Here is a 22,815-nt window from a genome sequence, read left to right as displayed (position 1 = left end):
ATGAGTTGGAGTGTGCAATGCAGGCAGAGGTGCTCTGCAAATTTCTTTGCACTAGTGTGACTAGACAACAGTCCAATAGCCACGTTTAGGATGCCACTAGGTACACTGAGTGTTTGCTAGTATAATGGCTTAGTTATAATGAGTTGGAGTGTGCAATGCAGGCAGACGTGCTCTGCAAATGTCTTTGCACTAGTGTGACTAGACAACAGTCCAATAGCCACGTTTAGGATGCCACTAGGTACACTGAGTGGTTGCTAGTATAATGGCTTAGTTATAATGAGTTGGAGTGTGCAATGCAGGCAGACGTGCTCTGCAAATGTCTTTGCACTAGTGTGACTATAGCAAAGTCCAATAGCCACGTTTAGGATGCCACTAGGTACACTGAGTGTTTGCTAGTATAATGGCTTAGTTATAATGAGTTGGAGTGTGCAATGCAGGCAGAGGTGCTCTGCAAATGTCTTTGCACTAGTGTGACTAGACAACAGTCCAATAGCCACGTTTAGGATGCCACTAGGTACACTGAGTGTTTGCTAGTATAATGGCTTAGTTATAATGAGTTGGAGTGTGCAATGCAGGCAGACGTGCTGTGCAAATGTCTTTGCACTAGTGTGACTATAGCAAAGTCCAATAGCCACGTTTAGGATGCCACTAGGTACACTGAGTGTTTGCTAGTATAATGGCTTAGTTATAATGAGTTGGAGTGTGCAATGCAGGCAGAGGTGCTCTGCAAATGTCTTTGCACTAGTGTGACTAGACAACAGTCCAATAGCCACGTTTAGGATGACACTAGGTACACTGAGTGTTTGCTAGTATAATGGCTTAGTTATAATGAGTTGCAGTGTGCAATGCAGGCAGACGTGCTCTGCAAATGTCTTTGCACTAGTATGACTATAGCAAAGTCCAATAGCCACGTTTAGGATGCCACTAGGTACACTGAGTGTTTGCTAGTATAATGGCTTAGTTATAATGAGTTGGAGTGTGCAATGCAGGCAGACGCGCTCTGCAAATGTCTTTGCACTAGTGTGACTATAGCAAAGTCCAATAGCCACGTTTAGGATGCCACTAGGTACACTGAGTGTTTGCTAGTATAATGGCTTAGTTATAATGAGTTGGAGTGTGCAATGCAGGCAGAGGTGCTCTGCAAATGTGTTTGCACTAGTGTGACTAGACAACAGTCCAATAGCCACGTTTAGGATGCCACTAGGTACACTGAGTGTTTGCTAGTATAATGGCTTAGTTATAATGAGTTGGAGTGTGCAATGCAGGCAGAGGTGCTCTGCAAATGTCTTTGCACTAGTGTGACTAGACAACAGTCCAATAGCCACGTTTAGGATGCCACTAGGTACACTGAGTGTTTGCTAGTATAATGGCTTAGTTATAATGAGTTGGAGTGTGCAATGCAGGCAGACGTGCTCTGCAAATGTCTTTGCACTAGTGTGACTATAGCAAAGTCCAATAGCCACGTTTAGGATGCCACTAGGTACACTGAGTGTTTGCTAGTATAATGGCTTAGTTATAATGAGTTGGAGTGTGCAATGCAGGCAGACGTGCTCTGCAAATGTCTTTGCACTAGTGTGACTATAGCAAAGTCCAATAGCCACGTTTAGGATGCCACTAGGTACACTGAGTGTTTGCTAGTATAATGGCTTAGTTATAATGAGTTGGAGTGTGCAATGCAGGCAGAGGTGCTCTGCAAATGTGTTTGCACTAGTGTGACTAGACAACAGTCCAATAGCCACGTTTAGGATGCCACTAGGTACACTGAGTGTTTGCTAGTATAATGGCTTAGTTATAATGAGTTGGAGTGTGCAATGCAGGCAGAGGTGCTCTGCAAATGTTTTTGCACTAGTGTGACTAGACAACAGTCCAATAGCCACGTTTAGGATGCCACTAGGTACACTGAGTGTTTGCTAGTATAATGGCTTAGTTATAATGAGTTGGAGTGTGCAATGCAGGCAGACGTGCTCTGCAAATGTCTTTGCACTAGTGTGACTAGACAACAGTCCAATAGCCACGTTTAGGATGCCACTAGGTACACTGAGTGTTTGCTAGTATAATGGCTTAGTTAGAATGAGTTGGAGTGTGCAATGCAGGCAGACGTGCTCTGCAAATGTCTTTGCACTAGTGTGACTATAGCAAAGTACAATAGCCACGTTTAGGATGCCACTAGGTACACTGTGTGTTTGCTAGTATAATGGCTTAGTTATAATGAGTTGGAGTGTGCAATGCAGGCAGACGTGCTCTGCAAATGTCTTTGCACTAGTGGGACTATAGCAAAGTCCAATAGCCACGTTTAGGATGCCACTAGGTACACTGAGTGTTTGCTAGTATAATGGCTTAGTTATAATGAGTTGGAGTGTGCAGAGGACAGGAGGGTACAGTGGCAGGATTGTGGGGCTCTGGGTAGAGGAATGGAAGCCTGCCTTTCTATTCCCTCCTAATAGGGAAATGCAGGGAGGAAATCCCTGACCTTGGCTACACAGATGCTGTCGCTGTTTTCAGGACCTGTCACCTATGGCTCTGACCCTAACGGTTTGAGCCCTTAAAGGGGTTATCCAGCTTCTTTTGACTTTTTTTCATTATTACCCTATTGGGCTACATTGGGGCAGGTAAGTAGATAGAGACCACTTACCTGCCCCGCTGTCAGCCCCTCTCCCCCGGCTCAGAGCGGTCATGTGACCCCTCCTGCCGCGATTTTGCTGCTTCCGGCCTTTGCACGTCTACATGGGCAGAGCCATGTTGACATGCAAATGTGGAGCAGCATGTCACCTCCCTGCTGGGCTGTACAGTGTTTGGAGTAAACGCCCCCGTTCCCTGCCCCCTCCCACACATTCCCCCGCACCCCGTACTCTGCCCACAACCTCCCACACACTAGTAGTCTCCCTCCCCCGCCTCCTGTGCCCAGCTACGTGCGCCCTGAATTGCAGCTGAGTCAGTGTCCAGTTCAATAAGGCAAGGAACACTTGTTGTCCGTACCACTGCCAGCGCTGTGTCCCCAGCGCTTTATTATGTTTACTGCCTGACGCCCTGGGAACTGTTCCCCCCCCCCCCATTTCACCCCCCCCTGTCAGTGTTTGCCCCCCTCTGCAGTATAAGCTGCCTCTCATTCTCAGCCTGCAGTGCGTGCATCCGCGGGGATGACGAGCGCTGCTTCACTGCCCGTGCAGTCTGTGTCCCGCTCCCTGCCAGCCCCGCAGCTGCCCGCACTGCAATGTCAGTGTCTGCCCGCAGTATCTGCAGCTTCTCACGTCGCGGGGCTGGCAGGGAGCGGGACACTGACGCTCTCCCGCTGTGACGCACAGATCGCTGTGTGTGACAGCGAGAGAGCGACGAAATGAAGCCAGCAGGAGCCGGCATCAGGCAGCTGCGGAAAGCTGTAACCAAGGTAAACATCGGGTAACCAAGGTGGTTACCCGATATTTACCTTAGTTACCAGCCTCCGCCGCTCTCGCTGCCAGCGCCGGCTCCTGCTGTCTGCACATGTAGCTGCAGTACACATCGGGTTAATTAACCCGATGTGTACTGTAGCTAGGAGAGCAGGGAGCCAGCGCCCAGTGTGCGCGGCTCCCTGCTCTCTGCACATGTAGCTGCAGGTTAGATTAGATGACATAATTACCTGCAGTAACGATCTCCTGCCTCCTGACGTCACCGCGGTCACTGCCTTCTCTGCCCGTCTCGCGGGCGGCCCGAGACTGTCACTAGCAGTGACGTCACGGGCTCTCGCGATACTGCATAGAACGCGGCGGGCATAGAAGTCAGTGACAGCACTGACGTCAGGAGAGCATGAGATCGTTACTGCAGGTAATGAACTCATCTAACCTCCTGACGGCAGCGCTCGGCATCCCCTGCAGTGACCTGGGCTGACCTATTGATGTTAGCTCAGGTCACTGCACGGCTCTCCCAGCCAATGGGGAACATTTTGTTCTTCATTGACTGGGAGTCTCATTGACTATGGTATGGATCGCCGTGCGACACCCTTATTGGATTACGCCGGACCCGGATTTGATTGTTCTTGTCAATAAATTGTTGAAAGAGGGAATGTGGGGAGTGTTTTTTCAAATAAAAATTTTTTGGTTGTCTATTTTTTATTTCTTACTGACTGGGTTGGTGATGTCGGGTATCTGATAGACGCCTGACCTCACCAACCCCAGGGCTTGATGCCAGGTGACATTACACATCTGGCATCAACCCCATATATTACCTCGTTTGCCAACGCACCAGGGCGCGGGATGAGCTGGGGCAAAGCGCCAGGATTGGCACGTCCAATGGATGCGCCACTTCTGGGGCAGCTGTAGCCTGCTATTTTTAGGCTGGGGAGTGTCCAATAACGGTGGACCTCCCTAGTCTGAGAATAACAGACCACAGCTGTCCGCTTTACCTTGGCTGGTGATCCAATTTGGGGGGGACCCCACGTTTTTTGTTTTTAATTATTTATTTAATTTTAAATAACAGCGTGGGGTGCCCTCTGTTTTGGATTACCAGCCAAGGTGAAGCTGCCAGCTGTGGTCTGCAGGCTGCAGCCGTCTGCTTTACCCTAGCTGGCTACAAAAGATAAGGGGGACCTCACGTCGTTTTTTTTTTTTATTAATTCTTTATTTATTGGCTAAATACAAGGCTAAGCACCCCTTAGTGCCACATGAAAGGCACTAAAGGTGGCTTTACACACTGCAACATCGCAAACGACATCGCAGTAACGTCACCGGTTTTGTGACGTTACAGCGACCTCCCCAGCGACATTGCAGTGTGTGAAACACATCAGCGACCTGGCCTCTGCTGTGAAGTTGTGATCGCTAGAAATCGTTCAGGACCATTCTTTGTTCCTTTTGTTTCCCGCTGTGCAGCAAAGTCTCAGTGTGTAAAGGGGACTTTACAGCGACCACGCGGCTCTGTCTGTGTAGCGTCATGATTAGCGGTCACCTGTGAAGGATTCACCGGTGACCGCTAATCCCCCGAGTGACTGAAGTTTCCCCACCTCTCTCATACTCAACGATCCCCGATCCCCGATCCCCGGCTCTGCACGGCATTCACACTGCTCCAGCGGCTTTTCCTTTTTTGAAAAAGCCGGCCGCTCATTAAACAATCTCGTATTCCCAGCTTTTCCCCGCCCACAGGCGCCTATGATTGGTTGCAGTGAGACACGCCCCCACGCTGAGTGACAGGTGTCTCACTGCACCCAATCACAGCAGCCGGTGGGCGTGTCTATACTGTGCAGTAAAATAAATAAATAAATAATTAAAAAATCCGGCGTGAGGTCCCCCCTATTTTAATACCAGCCAGATAAAGCCATACGGCTGAAGGCTGGTATTCTCAGGATGGGGAGCTCCACGTTATGGGGAGCCCCCCAGCCTAACAATATCAGCCAGCGCCGCTCAGAATTGCCGCATACATTAGATGCGACAGTTCTGGGACTGTACCCGGCTCTTCCCGATTTGCCCTGTTGCGTTGGCAAATCGGGGTAATAAGGACTTATTGGCAGCCCATAGCTGCCAATAAGTCCTAGATTAATCATGTCAGGCGTCTGACCGAGATACCTTCCATGATTAATCTGTAAATTACAGTTAAAAAACACACACACAACTGAAAAATCCTTTATTAGAAATAAAAAACACTAACAAATTCCCTCATTACCAATTTATTACCCACAACAAAGCCCTCCTTGTCCGGCGTAATCCACGTTCCTCCAGCGTCGCATCCAGCTCTGCTGCATGCAGGTGACAGGAGCTGCATAATACACCGCCGCTCCGGTCACCTCCACGCAGCTAATGAAGACAGCCGCGCGATCGGCTGAGCTGTCACTGAGGTTACCTGGATGCAGCGGTGGCCGCGGGTAACCTCAGTGACAGTCCAGCTGATCGCGCTACTCAGCCGCCGCTCCTGTCAGCTCCACACAGCAAATGAGGTGAGTATCGCGATCAGCTGAGCTGTCACTGAGGTTACCCGCGGCCACCGCTGCATCCACCGTGTGTGTGTGTATGTCCGCTAAAGGAATCCGCTCTCATTTACAATAACGTTTTTTTGCACAGATGACCCATGTGACCCAGGAAACGTCGTAGACTACGGTTTCACATGAAAATTTAACCCTGCGCTTTACAGTCACTCTCCAAAAAACATGACTCCATTAAAGTGAATGGAGCCTGGAACTACAGTTTATTAATCTCAGCTGTGATTGGTTACTATAGTATCAAAGGACAGTGTTAGTATAAGAGGTAATAAGATGTCAGTGGGGAGACGGATAGAGAGAGACAGACAGGGAAAGAAAAGAGACGGAAAGCTAGAGACAGACAGAGACAGACGGTGAACGAGACAGACGGTGAACGAGACAGACGGTGAACGAGACAGACGGTGAACGAGACAGACGGTGAACGAGACAGACGGTGAACGAGACAGACGGTGAACGAGACAGACAGAAACAGAGACAGAAGGGGCAAGAGACAGAAGGGGCAAGAGAGAGACAGACAGACACACACAGACATAGAGACAGACACAGAGATAGAGAGAGACAGACAGACAGAAACACAGAGAGACACAGAGATAGAGACAGACTGTTTCCAAGACAGACAGAGACAGACACAAACGGACCTGCATCATGCTAGTAGTAACATAGGCATGCTGTGATGTATGACAGCATGACCAAAATACCATGTAGCCCAAGGAAAAAATAGTGGTCGAGATTTTTCACAAAAATCTGCAGTAACTATATTTTATTGTAGATGATGATGATTATTATTATTATCGCACAGTAGATATTATCTCTGCTTGCTGCTACACAGTGTAGATATGTGAATCCTCACATCACATGCAGCAGACACAGCTGTCGACAGTCAAAGAATGGTCATGTGACACTCGTATGGCAAGCTATGCCAGAGCACATCTATGTGCTGTGTGTAAGATTCTCATATATAGTGACACATAGAGGGATAAGCCTGAGAATCTATGTTGTGTATATATATATAACATATAACTATATGACTATAATGCTATGATACACATAACTATACTACTGGCGTATATCTTCTATAGACTCTACCATACATATGGCGTATATATCTACTATAGACTCACATTGGGTGCTATATATAGTCTGCCTTACACAGTATTCATTTATCTATAAGGGGTGAGGAACATGTAACAACTCTTTCTGTTACCATTGTTGATGGGATGTGATTGCTGTGTCACAGATGAGAGAAGCTGGATCTCTGCTCTGTCACATGCTGAGAGGTCAGTTGCTGGGCAGAATACTGACAGCCATTGAATGTGCAGAGGGAGGGCAGGGGGCGTTCCTGTACACTGAGGCTGGGCGGTGACAGCTCTGAGTGGGGTTTGGCAACCAAGAATACAGGAAATTGTCATGTTTGTTGGAGCTAAATGTAAACAAGAGCTGCAGGGAATAAAGTGTGAATTCAAGAGAAACAAAAGTTAGAAAACAGAAAATAACAATGTAGGGGTGATTTATATGACAATACAGCACAGATTAGCTTACAATTTTTTTTGGAGTGTATGTCGGATAACTCCTTTAAAAGGACTGCTAGAAAGTGCTATCCCTAAGCTGTCCAGCGCTGTGTATGGAGCGCTTACAGCTGTATCGGCGATAGGACTCAGGAGGACGGAGCTGCGACAGTGATGTCTGACACCAAAGACGCAGAAGAGATAATGGCGTCCTGGAGGAAAATGTCCGTTTTTATAATGCAGGGACATGTGACATGGACATCCTATCACACATGCCGTTGCTTCTCTGGCTAAAAGTCCACTTAGCTGTGTGTGTGTCTGAGATTGGCTGACATGCTGGCCCGCCCCACTACACGCGCGCGCTTAGGGAAGGAAGACAAGGAAAAAAAAAAAAATGGCGATCGCCATTATAGAAACAGCAGTGATCTGAAGGCGCTGTTCACGCACACTATACACTGAAATGTCATAATAGTGTGATTCACAGAGTGACTTACACTATTACAGCGGAAACCAAGCTAGGAATTAGCTTTTTTTTTGCTGCTAGAACCGTTCTCGAACGTTTCTAGAACTATCGAGCTTTTGCAAAAAGCTCGAGTTCTAGTTTGATCTAGAACAGGCCCCAAAATCACTCGAGCCTAGAACTGGAGAACCTCGAACCACGAACCGCGCTCAACTCTAGTCATCACATGACCCTGTGCTACGATGGCAATCACCGAAAGTCACGTGATCACGCACGTGACTTCCGGTGGGGGCAGCGGTAAGTAAAAACATGGCCGCTCGCATATAGATCTTGCTGCCAGACTTTGGCAGCGAGATTAAAGGGGTTAATGGCCGCGGGTGGAAGCGATTCCACCTGCGGCTAGCAGGCACACATGTCAGCTGTTGAAAACAGCTGATATTTGTGCCGACTGCCGCCGCCTGCCCGCGGCAGGGGGCGGGGCTTAACAGGACACGCCCCATGATGGATATATCCGTCCATGGTCGTGAAGGGGTTAAATAATAAATATGTGTATTTTGATACCTACTCGAGTTTCTCATGTTTTGAAGTTGTTGATGGAGTCATAAGGTATCTTTAAGATGAGTTGTTTGAACTTATGTGTCTTTTTAAGTCATCACAATGTTGCATAACACACATCATTATGTCACATAAGACCTAGTTTCCTTGTAACACATAAGTCAGTGACGTAGGCTCTGAGGATGCCACCAAAGACCTGACAGAAGAGGATGACCTGACCCGAGCTTGGCTGTGTAATGGAACATGTGCAAGGTGAATATAACTTGTTTAGCAAATATTAATGATCCGCTGGAATCTGGATGAAGTTCAGGCCATAATTTTGTGTAATTACACTGAATTAACATTTCTAAATGTTCTAAAATGCTGCAGTGTTTCACAATATAGTACAATCATACAGTGCCTACAAGTAGTATTCAACCCCCTGCAGATTTAGCAGGTTTGATAAGATGCAAATAAGATGCATAAACAGATGCATAAATCTTACAAACCAACAAGTTATGTTGCTCAGTTAAATTTTAATAAATTTTCAACATAAAAGTGTGGGTCAATTATTATTCAACCCCTAGGTTTAATATTTTGTGGAATAACCCTTGTTTGCAATTACAGCTAATAATCGTCTTTTATAAGACCTGATCAGGCCGGCACAGGTCTTTGGAGTTATCTTGGCCCACTCCTCCATGCAGATCTTCTCCAAGTTATCTAGGTTCTTTGGGTGTCTCATGTGGACTTTAATCTTGAGCTCCTTCCACAAGTTTTCAATTGGGTTAAGGTCAGGAGACTGACTAGGCCACTGCAACACCTTGATTTTTTCCCTCTTGAACCAGGCCTTGGTTTTCTTGGCTGTGTGCTTTGGGTCGTTGTCTTGTTGGAAGATGAAATGACGACCCATCTTAAGATCCTTGATGGAGGAGCGGAGGTTTTTGGCCAAAATCTCCAGGTAGGCCGTGCTATCCATCTTCCCATGGATGCGGACCAGATGGCCAGGCCCCTTGGCTGAGAAACAGCCCCACAGCATGATGCTGCCACCACCATGCTTGACTGTAGGGATGGTATTCTTGGGGTCGTATGCAGTGCCATCCAGTCTCCAAACGTCACGTGTGTGGTTGGCACCAAAGATCTCGATCTTGGTCTCATCAGACCAGAGAACCTTGAACCAGTCTGTCTCAGATTCCTCCAAGTGATCATGAGCAAACTGTAGACGAACCTTGACATGACGCTTTGAAAGTAAAGGTACCTTACGGGCTCATCTGGAACGGAGACCATTGCGGTGGAGTACGTTACTTATGGTATTGACTGAAACCAATGTCCCCACTGCCATGAGATCTTCCCGGAGCTCCTTCCTTGTTGTCCTTGGGTTAGCCTTGACTCTTCGGACAAGCCTGGCCTTGGCACGGGTGGAAACTTTCAAAGGCTGTCCAGGCCGTGGAAGGCTAACAGTAGTTCCATAAGCCTTCCACTTCCGGATGATGCTCCCAACAGTGGAGACAGGTAGACCCAACTCCTTGGAAAGGGTTTTGTACCCCTTGCCAGCCTTGTGACCCTCCACGATCTTGTCTCTGATGGCCTTGGAATGCTCCTTTGTCTTTCCCATGTTGACCAAGTATGAGTGCTGTTCACAAGTTTGGGGAGGGTCTTAATTAGGCAGAAAAGGCTGGAAAAAGAGATAATTAATCCAAACATAAGAAGCTCATTGTTCTTTGTGCCTGAAATACTTATTAATACTTTAAGGGAACCAAACAGAATTCTGGTGGTTTGAGGGGTTGAATAATAAATGACCCTCTGAATAAACTTTTCACAATTTAAAAAAAAAAAAAAGAAATAACATTCTTTTTTGCTGCAGTGCATTTCACACTTCCAGGCTGATCTACAGTCCAAATGTCACAATGTCAAGTTAATTCCGAATGTGTAAACCTGCTAAATCTGCAGGGGGTTGAATACTACTTGTAGGCACTGTAGTTCTCTGTAACACTAGCACTTGTCGCTTTTTAATACTGTCCATGGTTTGGGTAGCATGAATTTCCTCACAATCTCCTTTTAAAAAAAATTGAATATTTAACACATTCATGTATATCATATATACAAATAAAACATTTACCTTCCAAACCACTTTCTCATCAGGTACAGGAAACCGCTCAACATTGGAGTCAGGGTAATGCATATTCCTCGCATTGATATGGGTTGTAGAAATAAAAGTTTCCTTTTCATCCTTTAAGTCAATTTCACCAAGTAGCTTACTGGACACTATTAAAAGGAAATGCACAAATAAAATGAAATTAAAGGAGTTGTTTCAACAACATAAATAGGGAAATTCATGCTGTGGAAAAAAAGCAACTTTGCAATGTACTGTACCTCCTATTAAAACTACTTTTCTTGAGTCGCAAAAAAATTAAAAAAGGTTGAAAAAAGACTCATATACATCAAGTTCACGCTTTTACCTAATATGTTGATCCTTGTTAATCCAAAAAGAGGCAAAAAAAAACCCTTGAGGCAGATGTTCCATCTATTGCATTCAGATTAGTCCCCGTAATCAACTTCCCAATCCCAATATTGAGTAGACATATCCAGTAATATTATACCCTTTAAAATTTTTTAGTGAATCAACCTTGACAATATATTACGACACAGAGTTCCATAGTCTCACTGCTCGAACTTTAGATAACAGAAAGCACAAGAGAGGTGTTCAATGCCGCGCCAATAGATCACTTCAGAAGATGTTCAGATCAGTGTCACTTTATTGTCATTCAGGTCGACGCGTTTCTGGAGCATCTGCCCCCTTCATCAGGACCACCAGGAATAGAAATAACATCCAATCTGTCCAGGTTAGCCAGCACATACAATATATAGACATAATGACGTCATAGGGACATCCCTCCAAAAGAAAAAAATGAGCGGGAAAGGATGCCACGTTGCAGGTTGTGACGTCCTATATACCCTTAACACAAAAGTACACAAAATCACCTTTGCAGAACATATATCGGTTGATCATTAAGACATATTCCCTTATAAAAAGGACAAAAATATTTTTTATTCATACAAAAAGAAAAAAAGAAAAAGAAAATCTAGATCGTGTGTAAAACCATTGCTTCTATATATAATCACAATCTTGTAAGTGATTATAAAATTGTGATTATATATAGAAGCAATGGTTTTACACACGATCTAGATTTTCTTTTTCATTTTTTCTTTTTGTATGAATAAAAAATATTTTTGTCCTTTTTATAAGGGAATATGTCTTAATGATCAACCGATATATGTTCTGCAAAGGTGATTTTGTGTACTTTTGTGTTAAGGGTATATAGGACGTCACAACCTGCAACGTGGCATCCTTTCCCGCTCATTTTTTTCTTTTGGAGGGATGTCCCTATGACGTCATTATGTCTATATATTGTATGTGCTGTCTAACCTGGACAGATTGGATGTTATTTCTATTCCTGGTGGTCCTGATGAAGGGGGCAGATGCTCCAGAAACGCGTCGACCTGAATGACAATAAAGTGACACTGATCTGAACATCTTCTGAAGTGATCTATTGGCGCGGCATTGAACACCTCTCTCTTGTGCTTTCTGTTATCTACCGGTTTTGGTGGCTGCAGCCCTGGATCTTTGATATATGCGATTATAGTAGTTGTGGCTTCTCACAACTACAATTGGTGAGTAGTTTTACTCCCCCCTCCCCACCCCTCACATATTGGGGTAAGACCCTATTGCGCTTGTTTTTCCACAGCTTTTTTCTCCGTGGTGCTCGAACTTTAGAGAATTGCCATATATGAGGTTTAAAACTTCTTTCCTATAGATGTAGAGGATCATTGTGATTATTGTAGGCCTATGTATAACAAGATCTTCAGAAAGTTTGTACTTTGTACTGTCCATTCATTTATTTGTACATTGTAGTAAGATCACGTCTAAGTATTAATTTTCCAAACTTTTTAACCCAAATTTTATAACCATTCTCTTAATAATCTTGTTGTATTCAAAGTGTGTTGGCAGTAGTTTAATGTACAGAGCAGAACTATGTTCTTGATATGAGCAGTTATGTCTTAACTACCCCTTTGATTATATTTGCCTCGGCATTTGCCTTTCACTGACCACTAAAGTTGAATTTTCTTCTTTCCACCCATACACCCCTGTATTTTTCTGTGTCAATTTTACTCAGTGTTATACCAATTAGAACATAATTGTACATTTTGTTTCCAGTATGCATGACCTTACATTTTTCTGCATTAAACTTCACTTGCCATTTTTTGGCCAAAAGCTTCAAAATCTGCATCCCTTGGCCAAAAAACCCATGGTTTTCAGCCAGGAGATGCAGGTCTCATTGAACTCACTTCACCGAAGGTGAGGTCACTGAGTTCAATGAGGTCACCTGATGTGACTTTACCTGCGGTCACAGGTGGGGGACCGTGGGAACCTCCAGCTGTGACTGCACATAAACTCAGTGATGTCACTGCTCACAGCTGCGGCTCAGTCAGTCTCTGCCTGCAGCTGCAGCTTGTGGTCATGTTCTGTGCTCGTGCTCTGTGACTTTAGGATGCAGCAGAGCTAAGATCGTCGTAGGACCTCATTTGGATTACATCAGACCTAGGTGTTTGTGGGGTTAATAAATTGAAGAAAGAGGGTGTTATGGTATATTTTGTTTCAAACAAAGGATTTTTTTGGTGTTTGTGTTTATTTCTTTTCACTTACAAATTAGTAATGGGTGGTTCTCAGAGACCCATACCGATTACTAATCTAGGGTTTAGTGGCAGCTGTGGGTTGTCATTAACCCCTTATATTACCTAGATTGCCACTGCACCGGGGCAATCAGGGTGAGCCGAGTAAAGAGCCGGAATGGTCACAGCTAATGGTTGCGATGGGGTCCAGTAACAATGGGCTTCCCCATCATGAGAAAACCAACCCCTAGCTGATGGCTTTATCTTGGCTGGGTATCAAAATTGGGAGCACCACACGCTGGTATTTAAATAATTTTAAAAAAAGGTGTATGGTGTTGCTCGTATTTTGATGAACAGCCAAAATGTCGCGCATAGCGAGGGGCTTTATCTGCACTTGGTATCTATATATGGAGCACCATAGGACATTTTTTACATTTATTTATTTATTTTTTTGCAATTTACTCTTGCAGACAGCCTCTGAGAGGGCAATCAATCAGAGATGTCGGCAGTCTGACTGCAGCCATTCACAGATACTATTACATATGGTGGGCGGAGTAAGCAGTGAATAAGCATGATAATGAGTGGAGCTGGCAGCAGTGTTATAGCCGCGCCTCTGAGACTGGCAAATTTATTCTGATTTAAACAGTTTGGATATATAGACTCTGCAAATAATGTTTGTGTTTCTCTTCACTTTCGTCCCTATAACACTATTTCTTACTTACCTATCTGAACCCTAAACCTATTAATGAACTATTCATCTCTTCCTCTATTCTTCCCACCCATCTCACCTCCTCCTCCGATCTGTTCCTCCATATATCACCCTATTTCTCCAGACACACACGTCCATCTCATGGCCTCTCCGGCTCCTACCTACTAACACTCTCCCTGCTCCTTCTCATTTCTGGTGATATCTCTTCAAATCATGGTCCTCCTCAACATATTCCCAATGTCACTTCTATCCCCCATCCACGATCTATCACAAATTTTCACAACTTATCTAACCTCATACCCATTCACCCAACACCCGCTCCCTCAGTCCCCCTAACAGGAGCTCTATGGAATGCTCTCTCTGACTTCAATACACTCTCCTACAACCATGACCTTTTCATCACTAATAAAATGTCCTTCCTTGGCATCACTGAAACCTGGCTCACCACCTGTTACATAGCATCTTCTGCTGCACTTTCTTATGATAGCCTCCATCTGTCTCACATCCCCCGCCCCAGTAACAAGCATGCTGGCAGAGTTGGTTTGCTACTGTCCGACAAATGCTCCTTCATCCCAATTCCACTACCACCCTCCATTACTCTCCCCTCTTTTGAAGTGCACTCCGTCCGCATCTACTCCCACTCCAACCTCCAACTGGCTGACATTTACCGCTCTCCAGGGCTGTCCACCACCTTTTTTGACCATTTCGCCACTTGGCTACTACATTTCCTTTCCACCGACAACCCCGCTAACATCATGGGTGAATTCAACATCTCCATTGACACCTCCCACTCATCTGTCTCTAAATCTTGACTTTAACACTCACTTCCTCCTTTGGCCTCACCCAATGGTCCTCTGCAGCTACTCACAAAGATTGCCACACGCTGGACCTCTTCTTCACTCGCCTCTGTTCCCTATCTAGCCTCTCTAACTCACCTCTCTCCCTGTCTGACCACAACCTACTCCCATTCTCTTTCCTCTCTTCTCCAAATACACAACCCCCTCTCCACAAACTTTCACATCCTCGCAGAAATCTCAATACCTTGATTTATACTCACTTTCTCAGTCCCTTCTCCCTCTCACAGACATTGTTTTTTTACACAATGCAGATGCTGCTGCCACGTAATATAATACCACAATCTCTGCCGCTTTTTAATTAGCCGCACCCATCACGCATACCAAAACTCACACAATCAACAGGCAACCTTGGCACATGAGCCAAACTAAAGAACTGAGATGGGCTTTCAGAATTGCTGAGTGGAGATGGAAGAGATCTCATCCACCGAGCATTTCATTGAATATAAACAGCCCCTCACCAGTTTCAAGTCTGCACTCAGTGCTGCAAAACAAACTTACTTCTCATCTCTCATATACCCCTTCGCTCACAACCCTAAACAGCTATTCAACACTTTCAATTCTTTCCTCTGTCCCCCAGCACAACCTTCCTTCTCTTCTCATCTCAGCTGTAGACTTTGCCTCTTTCTTCAAGCAGAAGATTGATAACATCAGAGGATGCTTTGAACCACAATCCTCACAGCCCCTCCTCACAACTACTCAGCCCTCTTCCTCCAAATCCAGCTTCCCGCCATGACAGATCATCTTTCCACTATACTCTCACGATCACATCTTACCATCTGTGCACTTGACCCACTCCCATCCCACCTCATCCCAACCTCACCGCAGTCCTCATCCGACCCTAACCCATCTCTTCAACCTATCACTAACAACTGGTATATTCCCTTTTTGCTTTAAACATGCCTTCATCACACACATCCTAAAAAAGTTTTTCCTTTACCCATCCTCTTTGTCTAGCTATCGCCCCTTATCACTTCTCCCCTATGCCTCCAAATGACTAGAACAGCATGTCTATCTTGAACTGTCCTCCCACCTTTCCACCTGCTCCCTCTTTGACCGGTTACAAACTGGCTTCCGGCCACATCACTCTACTGCAACTGCCCTAACAAAAGTCACCAATGATCTACTAATCACCAAAGCCAAGCGAAACTACTCTGTTCTCCTTCTCCTGGACCTGTCCTCTGCCTTTGACACAGTGTACCATTCCCTCCATTACAGATTCTCTCATCTCTGGGCATCACAGATTTGGCCCTATTTTGGAACTCTTCATACCTAACAGACCAGACATTCAGCGTCTCTCATTCTCCCACCACTTCCTCATCTCATCCCCCTGTCTGTTGGTGTCCCTCAAGTTTCTGTTCTTGGACCCCTCCTGTTTTTCATTTACACCTTTCGTCTGGGACATCTCATAGAGTCCCATGGCTTTCAGTATCACCTCTACCCTGTTGATATGCTGATCAAACTCTCTGGATATGACTTCTTCTCTCTACTAACCAAAATCCCACAATGTCTGTCTGCTATTTCATCCTTCTCTGTGCGATTACGTCAACCTTCCTTCAAAACTGATTCATTATCTTTCCTCCTCTCTCAACCACTCCAACAAGCCTATCCATCAAAGTTGATGACTGCTTACTCTCCTCATTCTCGTAAGCTTGTTGCCTCGGAATAACCCTCAACTCTGCTCTATCCTTCAAGCCACATAACCAAGCCTTCTTCACCTCCTGCCAACTACAACTCAAAAACATCTCCCGGATTTGAGCATTCCTTAACCAAGAATCAGTGAAAACACTAGTACATGCCCTCATCATCTCCCGCCTCGACTACTGCAACCTCCTGCTCTGTGGCCTCCCTTCCAACATTCTTACACCACTCCTATCTATCCTAAACTCTGTGACCTGTTTAATCCACCTTTCCCCTTGCTATTCCACGCATCTCCTCTCTGCCAATCTCTTCACTGGCTTCCCATTGCCCAAAGACTCCAGTTCAAAATACCAAATTTGACATACAAAGCCATCCACAACCTGTCACCTCCATACATCTGTGACCTAGTCTCCCGTAACCTATCTGCACGCAACCTCCCCTCTTTTCTCCTCTTCCCACAATAACATTCAAGATTTCTTTTACACCTCCCACATACTCTGGAACGCTCTACTCCAGCATATCAGACTCTCGCCTACTGTGGAAAACTACAAAAGGAACCTGAAGACCCACCTCTTCCGACAAGCCTACAACCTACTATAACCCTCAGACCAGTACAGCACTGCGCAACCAGCTCTACCCTCACTTACTGTACCCTCACCTATCCCCTCTACACTGTGAGCCCTCGCGGATAGGGTCCTCTCTCCTCCTGTACCAGTCTATTTTTGTAATGTTTATGATTGTTGTACTTGTTCTTATGTATACCCTTTTCACTTGTAAAGTGACATGGAATAAATGGAGCTATAATAATAAATAATAATAATATTTTTTTTTACAATGATTTCCCTGCCCAATCGCAGCCATGCCAAACCTAAAGGCTTGCTGATGGGCTGCTCTGCAACCTTTCAAGAGTCTTTATTCAAGTGACACACCTGAACAGGAATCGGACATACAGTAAAAAGTCTGTGTTCCGTGTTCAGTAAGGACACTGAACTTTAAAGTTTGTGTTCGCTCATCCCTAGTTGTTAACTTTTCCCATCTTTTCCAACTGGCCCAGACCGATATAACAACTTCTTTTAGTCATGATGACTCACCTGCAGAAATTACATCAAAACACATAATTTCTACAGTTTGCTCTATTGCTCCTGAAAACCTGCTAGTTAACCCATCATTTGCTGTAAATTTCTCAACTTGATATTTAGAGACTGTTTGTAACGCCCTCACCGGCATCCAAGCATGGTCCTGCCACCCTCCCCTGGTGTGGACGTCACCTCACTCACCCGCTTCTTTCTCCTGCGGTGACCGCTCTGTTCCCGTCCCATGCTGCTGTGTCCCGGAGGCTGCGTTCTCATTGCAGGCTTCCTGCTTGCTTCTGCTCTAGGGAATTGTGCACAGCCATGCCCCTTTCTTAAAGGGCCACTGTACTCTTAACCCAGAAGTGCCTCTCAGGTCAGCTGAGAGGCTGCAGCTATTTAAGGTACTTCCTCCCCTTAGGAAGTGTCTGGGCAATGAATCTTATACATTGCTATTTCTCAGCTCTCCTAGCACTGTGCTGCTGCTGCTGCTGTTATATTGTGCTAGTTTCTGCTGCTGACATATGTTTGTATTTCAGTGTACTGCTGATGTTATCCCTAACCTGACACTGCTGATACAAGCTGCCACGCCGGCCTCCAACCACGCCGGCCTCCAACCACGATACCCGCTGCCTTGAAGTATGGCACTATGTGCGTTCTCCGTGTGTTATCCGTGATAACACACGGAGAACGTGAACTTTCAACTCACCTGTTCCTGGCGTCGCTGTCCGTGGTGCTGAACTTCGGTCTCCAGCCCTGCCGACTCCCTGCTGCTGCAGGCCGCAGTGAAGTGAATATTAAATGAGCATAATGAGCGGCAGTTAGCAGCAAGTGTTTTTTTTCTCTGACATGTGAGTTTTCTCCTGCGTGTGTCACACGGGACCGCATCCGCACTACATCCGTGTGGTCGGTATGCAGGCCGTGTGACACCCGTGCTGCCGGAGAAAAACGGACATGCATCCGTGTGGAGCACACTGGCTCAAATGTGCTCCACACAGAGGCACGGGCCAATAGCTAAACACGTGCGTGCACATAAACCCATTGATCTTAATGGGTTTACGTGTGCCCGTGTCTCCGGTACATGCGGGCACGGACCTAGCTATGTACCGGAGACACGTGCGTGTGAAGGGGGCTTCACCTGAAACAAGGGGCTTTCACCATAAGCCAATATGCCATAAGATTCTGCACCTTATCGTCTGAGCTGCAGTGGACTAATGAGCCATTAGTTGGAGCATTCTGGCGAGGCCTATCCGGTAAAATCTAGGATGAGTCGGCTGGTCGTGCTTTACAGTCCTCTCTGAACGACCTGATTAGTGTGGCCGTCCAGACTGACCTGCACTTTCAGGAATATGCTCATGAGAGAGCTTGAGACGGTTTCACGTGCCAATGTGTACTCTGTATCAGTGGTCCCAGAGCCAATAGAGATTGACCAAGTGCGTCCAACCCACTGCCGCCATGAGATCAGTCACACCAGTAAGGGGTGCTGCTACTGCTACTACTGCAGAAGCTCTGCACATCTAATCTGCTTCTCCTTCAAGAAACTGGCAAATTGTCTCTCCAGTAAAGGAGACAAACTCTAGCACAGCGCCACCTATTGGAAGTAGCGATCCTAAAAGTCACAAGTGGATTTTTGACAATCCTTTGCAATATGACTCAGGATATATAAGCCAGATCAGAATCCCAATTTGCAGACACGGTGTTTCGGGGTGCTTGCCCCTCGTCAGTGCAAAGTATGGGGGTGTCTGATCTGGCTCATGAGAAAGCTATGTGGGGACCACGGGGGAACACTATTCTCCTTAAGGAGACTTTGCAAGCCAGTCTGGCTGCCAGGTAAGGGGACTTATAGCTGCAATGCCCCTAAAATTCCACGGGGGAACACTATTCTCCTTAAGGAGACTTTGCAAGCCAGTCTGGCTGCCAGGTAAGGGGACTTATAGCTGCAATGCCCCTCTGGGAAATATTCAAATTGTCTCTCCAGTAAAGGAGACAAACTCTAGCACAGCGCCACCTATTGGAAGTAGCGATCCTAAAAGTCACAAGTGGATTTTTGACAATCCTTTGCAATATGACTCAGGATATATAAGCCAGATCAGAATCCCAATTTGCAGACACGGTGTTTCGGGGTGCTTGCCCCTCGTCAGTGCAAAGTATGGGGGTGTCTGATCTGGCTCATGAGAAAGCTATGTGGGGACCACGGGGGAACACTATTCTCCTTAAGGAGACTTTGCAAGCCAGTCTGGCTGCCAGGTAAGGGGACTTATAGCTGCAATGCCCCTAAAATTCCACGGGGGAACACTATTCTCCTTAAGGAGACTTTGCAAGCCAGTCTGGCTGCCAGGTAAGGGGACTTATAGCTGCAATGCCCCTCTGGGAAATATTCAAATTGTCTCTCCAGTAAAGGAGACAAACTCTAGCACAGCGCCACCTATTGGAAGTAGCGATCCTAAAAGTCACAAGTGGATTTTTGACAATCCTTTGCAATATGACTCAGGATATATAAGCCAGATCAGAATCCCAATTTGCAGACACGGTGTTTCGGGGTGCTTGCCCCTCGTCAGTGCAAAGTATGGGGGTGTCTGATCTGGCTCATGAGAAAGCTATGTGGGGACCACGGGGGAACACTATTCTCCTTAAGGAGACTTTGCAAGCCAGTCTGGCTGCCAGGTAAGGGGACTTATAGATGCAATGCCCCTAAAATTCCACGGGGGAACACTATTCTCCTTAAGGAGACTTTGCAAGCCAGTCTGGCTGCCAGGTAAGGGGACTTATAGCTGCAATGCCCCTCTGGGAAATATTCAAATTGTCTCTCCAGTAAAGGAGACAAACTCTAGCACAGCGCCACCTATTGGAAGTAGCGATCCTAAAAGTCACAAGTGGATTTTTGACAATCCTTTGCAATATGACTCAGGATATATAAGCCAGATCAGAATCCCAATTTGCAGACACGGTGTTTCGGGGTGCTTGCCCCTCGTCAGTGCAAAGTATGGGGGTGTCTGATCTGGCTCATGAGAAAGCTATGTGGGGACCACGGGGGAACACTATTCTCCTTAAGGAGACTTTGCAAGCCAGTCTGGCTGCCAGGTAAGGGGACTTATAGCTGCAATGCCCCTAAAATTCCACGGGGGAACACTATTCTCCTTAAGGAGACTTTGCAAGCCAGTCTGGCTGCCAGGTAAGGGGACTTATAGCTGCAATGCCCCTCTGGGAAATATTCAAATTGTCTCTCCAGTAAAGGAGACAAACTCTAGCACAGCGCCACCTATTGGAAGTAGCGATCCTAAAAGTCACAAGTGGATTTTTGACAATCCTTTGCAATATGACTCAGGATATATAAGCCAGATCAGAATCCCAATTTGCAGACACGGTGTTTCGGGGTGCTTGCCCCTCGTCAGTGCAAAGTATGGGGGTGTCTGATCTGGCTCATGAGAAAGCTATGTGGGGACCACGGGGGAACACTATTCTCCTTAAGGAGACTTTGCAAGCCAGTCTGGCTGCCAGGTAAGGGGACTTATAGCTGCAATGCCCCTAAAATTCCACGGGGGAACACTATTCTCCTTAAGGAGACTTTGCAAGCCAGTCTGGCTGCCAGGTAAGGGGACTTATAGCTGCAATGCCCCTCTGGGAAATATTCAAATTGTCTCTCCAGTAAAGGAGACAAACTCTAGCACAGCGCCACCTATTGGAAGTAGCGATCCTAAAAGTCACAAGTGGATTTTTGACAATCCTTTGCAATATGACTCAGGATATATAAGCCAGATCAGAATCCCAATTTGCAGACACGGTGTTTCGGGGTGCTTGCCCCTCGTCAGTGCAAAGTATGGGGGTGTCTGATCTGGCTCATGAAACTGGGAAACTCTCCAGCCTAGGGTTAGTAGGGGACGCTACGCTAGGTGAATGCAAGTCCTCTTCGCCTCTATATATGACTGTTTCTGTAACCAGTGGTGACTTCTGGTTCTCTAAAGTGGCCCTTCTGGACTCTGGCACTGACACAAATTTCATACAACAGAGCATTGTGGACTAATATTGGATTCCTGTTCTTCAGTTGCACACTCCCATTACAGTGCAGTCGGTGGACAGAAAGCCTTTGACCCAGGTCATCCAGTTTATAACTCAGGAGGTTGTCCTACATGTGGGAATGCGGCATATGGAGAATATCGCCTTTCATATCCTTCCAGGAGTGTTGTATACTCTGTTGCTGGGTCTACCATGGCTTTTGGAATCATGAACCAGTTCTGGACTAGAGATCTGGAGACGTGCTCAGGTGGGATCACACCTGACATGAAAGCTGTCTGGTTCCTGTGCATCCCCGTTGACTGCCAGTGAGACCCTCTATTCTTCTGGGCCTGCCGTCCATCTAAAGGGCCTATGCAGACGACTTTGACAAGAAAGAGGCCAAAACCCTGCCGCTGCCACATAGACAGGACGACTGCCTTATCAACTTACTCACTGGGTCCATTCCTCCCCGTGGTTGTATTTATCCACTGTTTCAGGCCAATACCCAAGCTATAGGGTGCTTTACACGCTGCGACATCGCTAACGATATATCGTCGGGGTCACGTCGTTAGTGACGCACATCCGGCGCCGTTAGCGACATCGCAGCGTGTGACACCAAGGAGCGACGAACAACAATCGCAAAAGCGGCAAAAATCGTTGATCGTTGGCACGTCGTTCCTTTTCATAATATCGTTGCTGCTGCAGGTACGATGTTGTTCGTCGTTCCTGCAGCATCACACATTGCTATGTGTGACACCACCGGAACGACGAACATCTCCTTACCTGCATCCACCGGAAAGGAGGAAGGAAGGAGGTGGGCGGGATATTCCGGCCGCTCATCTCCGCTCCTCCTCTGATATTGTTCGGCCGCTTAGTGACGCCGCAGTGATGTCGCTATGACGCTAAACGCACCTCCCCCTTGAAGGAGGGATTGTTCGGCAGTCACAGAGACATCGCTGACCAGGTATGTGCGTGTGACGCTGTCGTAGCGGTAATGTTCGAAACGGCAGCGATCACCAAATGTCGCACGAACGACAGGGCAGGTGCTATCGCTAGCGATGTCGCAGCGTGTAAATCACCCTTATGTCCGAGTACATAAAGGAGAATCTGGCAAGAGGTTTCATTTAACAGTCTTCCTCACTGGCCGGAGCCAGTTTTTTCTTTGTTAAGAAAAAGGACGGGTCTCTGTTTATGTATCGACTACTGAGGGCTCAACCAAATCACGGTCAAGAACAAGTACCTGCTACCACTTATACTGGAACTGTTTGACCGACTCTAAGGCTCCAGGATATTCTCCAAGCTCCTCCTCTGTGGTAAATACAATCTGATCCGGATACAGTCGGGCGACAAATGGAAGATGGCCTTCAGCACCCGTGATAGCCATTATGTGTATTGGGTGGTGTCTTTCTGGCTTAGCAATGCCCCGGAGATATTCCAGAA

General features: G+C 46.3%; 1 protein-coding gene across 5 annotated transcripts in view; it reads right to left on the bottom strand.

Annotated features, from left to right (window-relative positions):
* Nucleotides 1-22,815, bottom strand: part of TRPM2 (transient receptor potential cation channel subfamily M member 2) — a 2,537,250-nt gene that overhangs the window by 693,509 nt on the left and 1,820,926 nt on the right. For all 5 annotated transcript variants that reach the window (XM_075317785.1, XM_075317788.1, XM_075317787.1 and 2 more), the window contains one exon: nucleotides 10,557-10,702. In XM_075317785.1, coding sequence (XP_075173900.1) covers nucleotides 10,557-10,702 — 146 coding nt within the window. The remainder of the gene's footprint in view (nucleotides 1-10,556; nucleotides 10,703-22,815) is intronic.

The sequence above is a fragment of the Anomaloglossus baeobatrachus genome, chromosome 7, assembly GCF_048569485.1.
Source record: "Anomaloglossus baeobatrachus isolate aAnoBae1 chromosome 7, aAnoBae1.hap1, whole genome shotgun sequence".
NCBI lineage: Eukaryota > Metazoa > Chordata > Amphibia > Anura > Aromobatidae > Anomaloglossus > Anomaloglossus baeobatrachus.
Note: the sequence above shows the minus strand (reverse complement) of the source record. Positions and strands in the feature narration are given on the sequence as shown.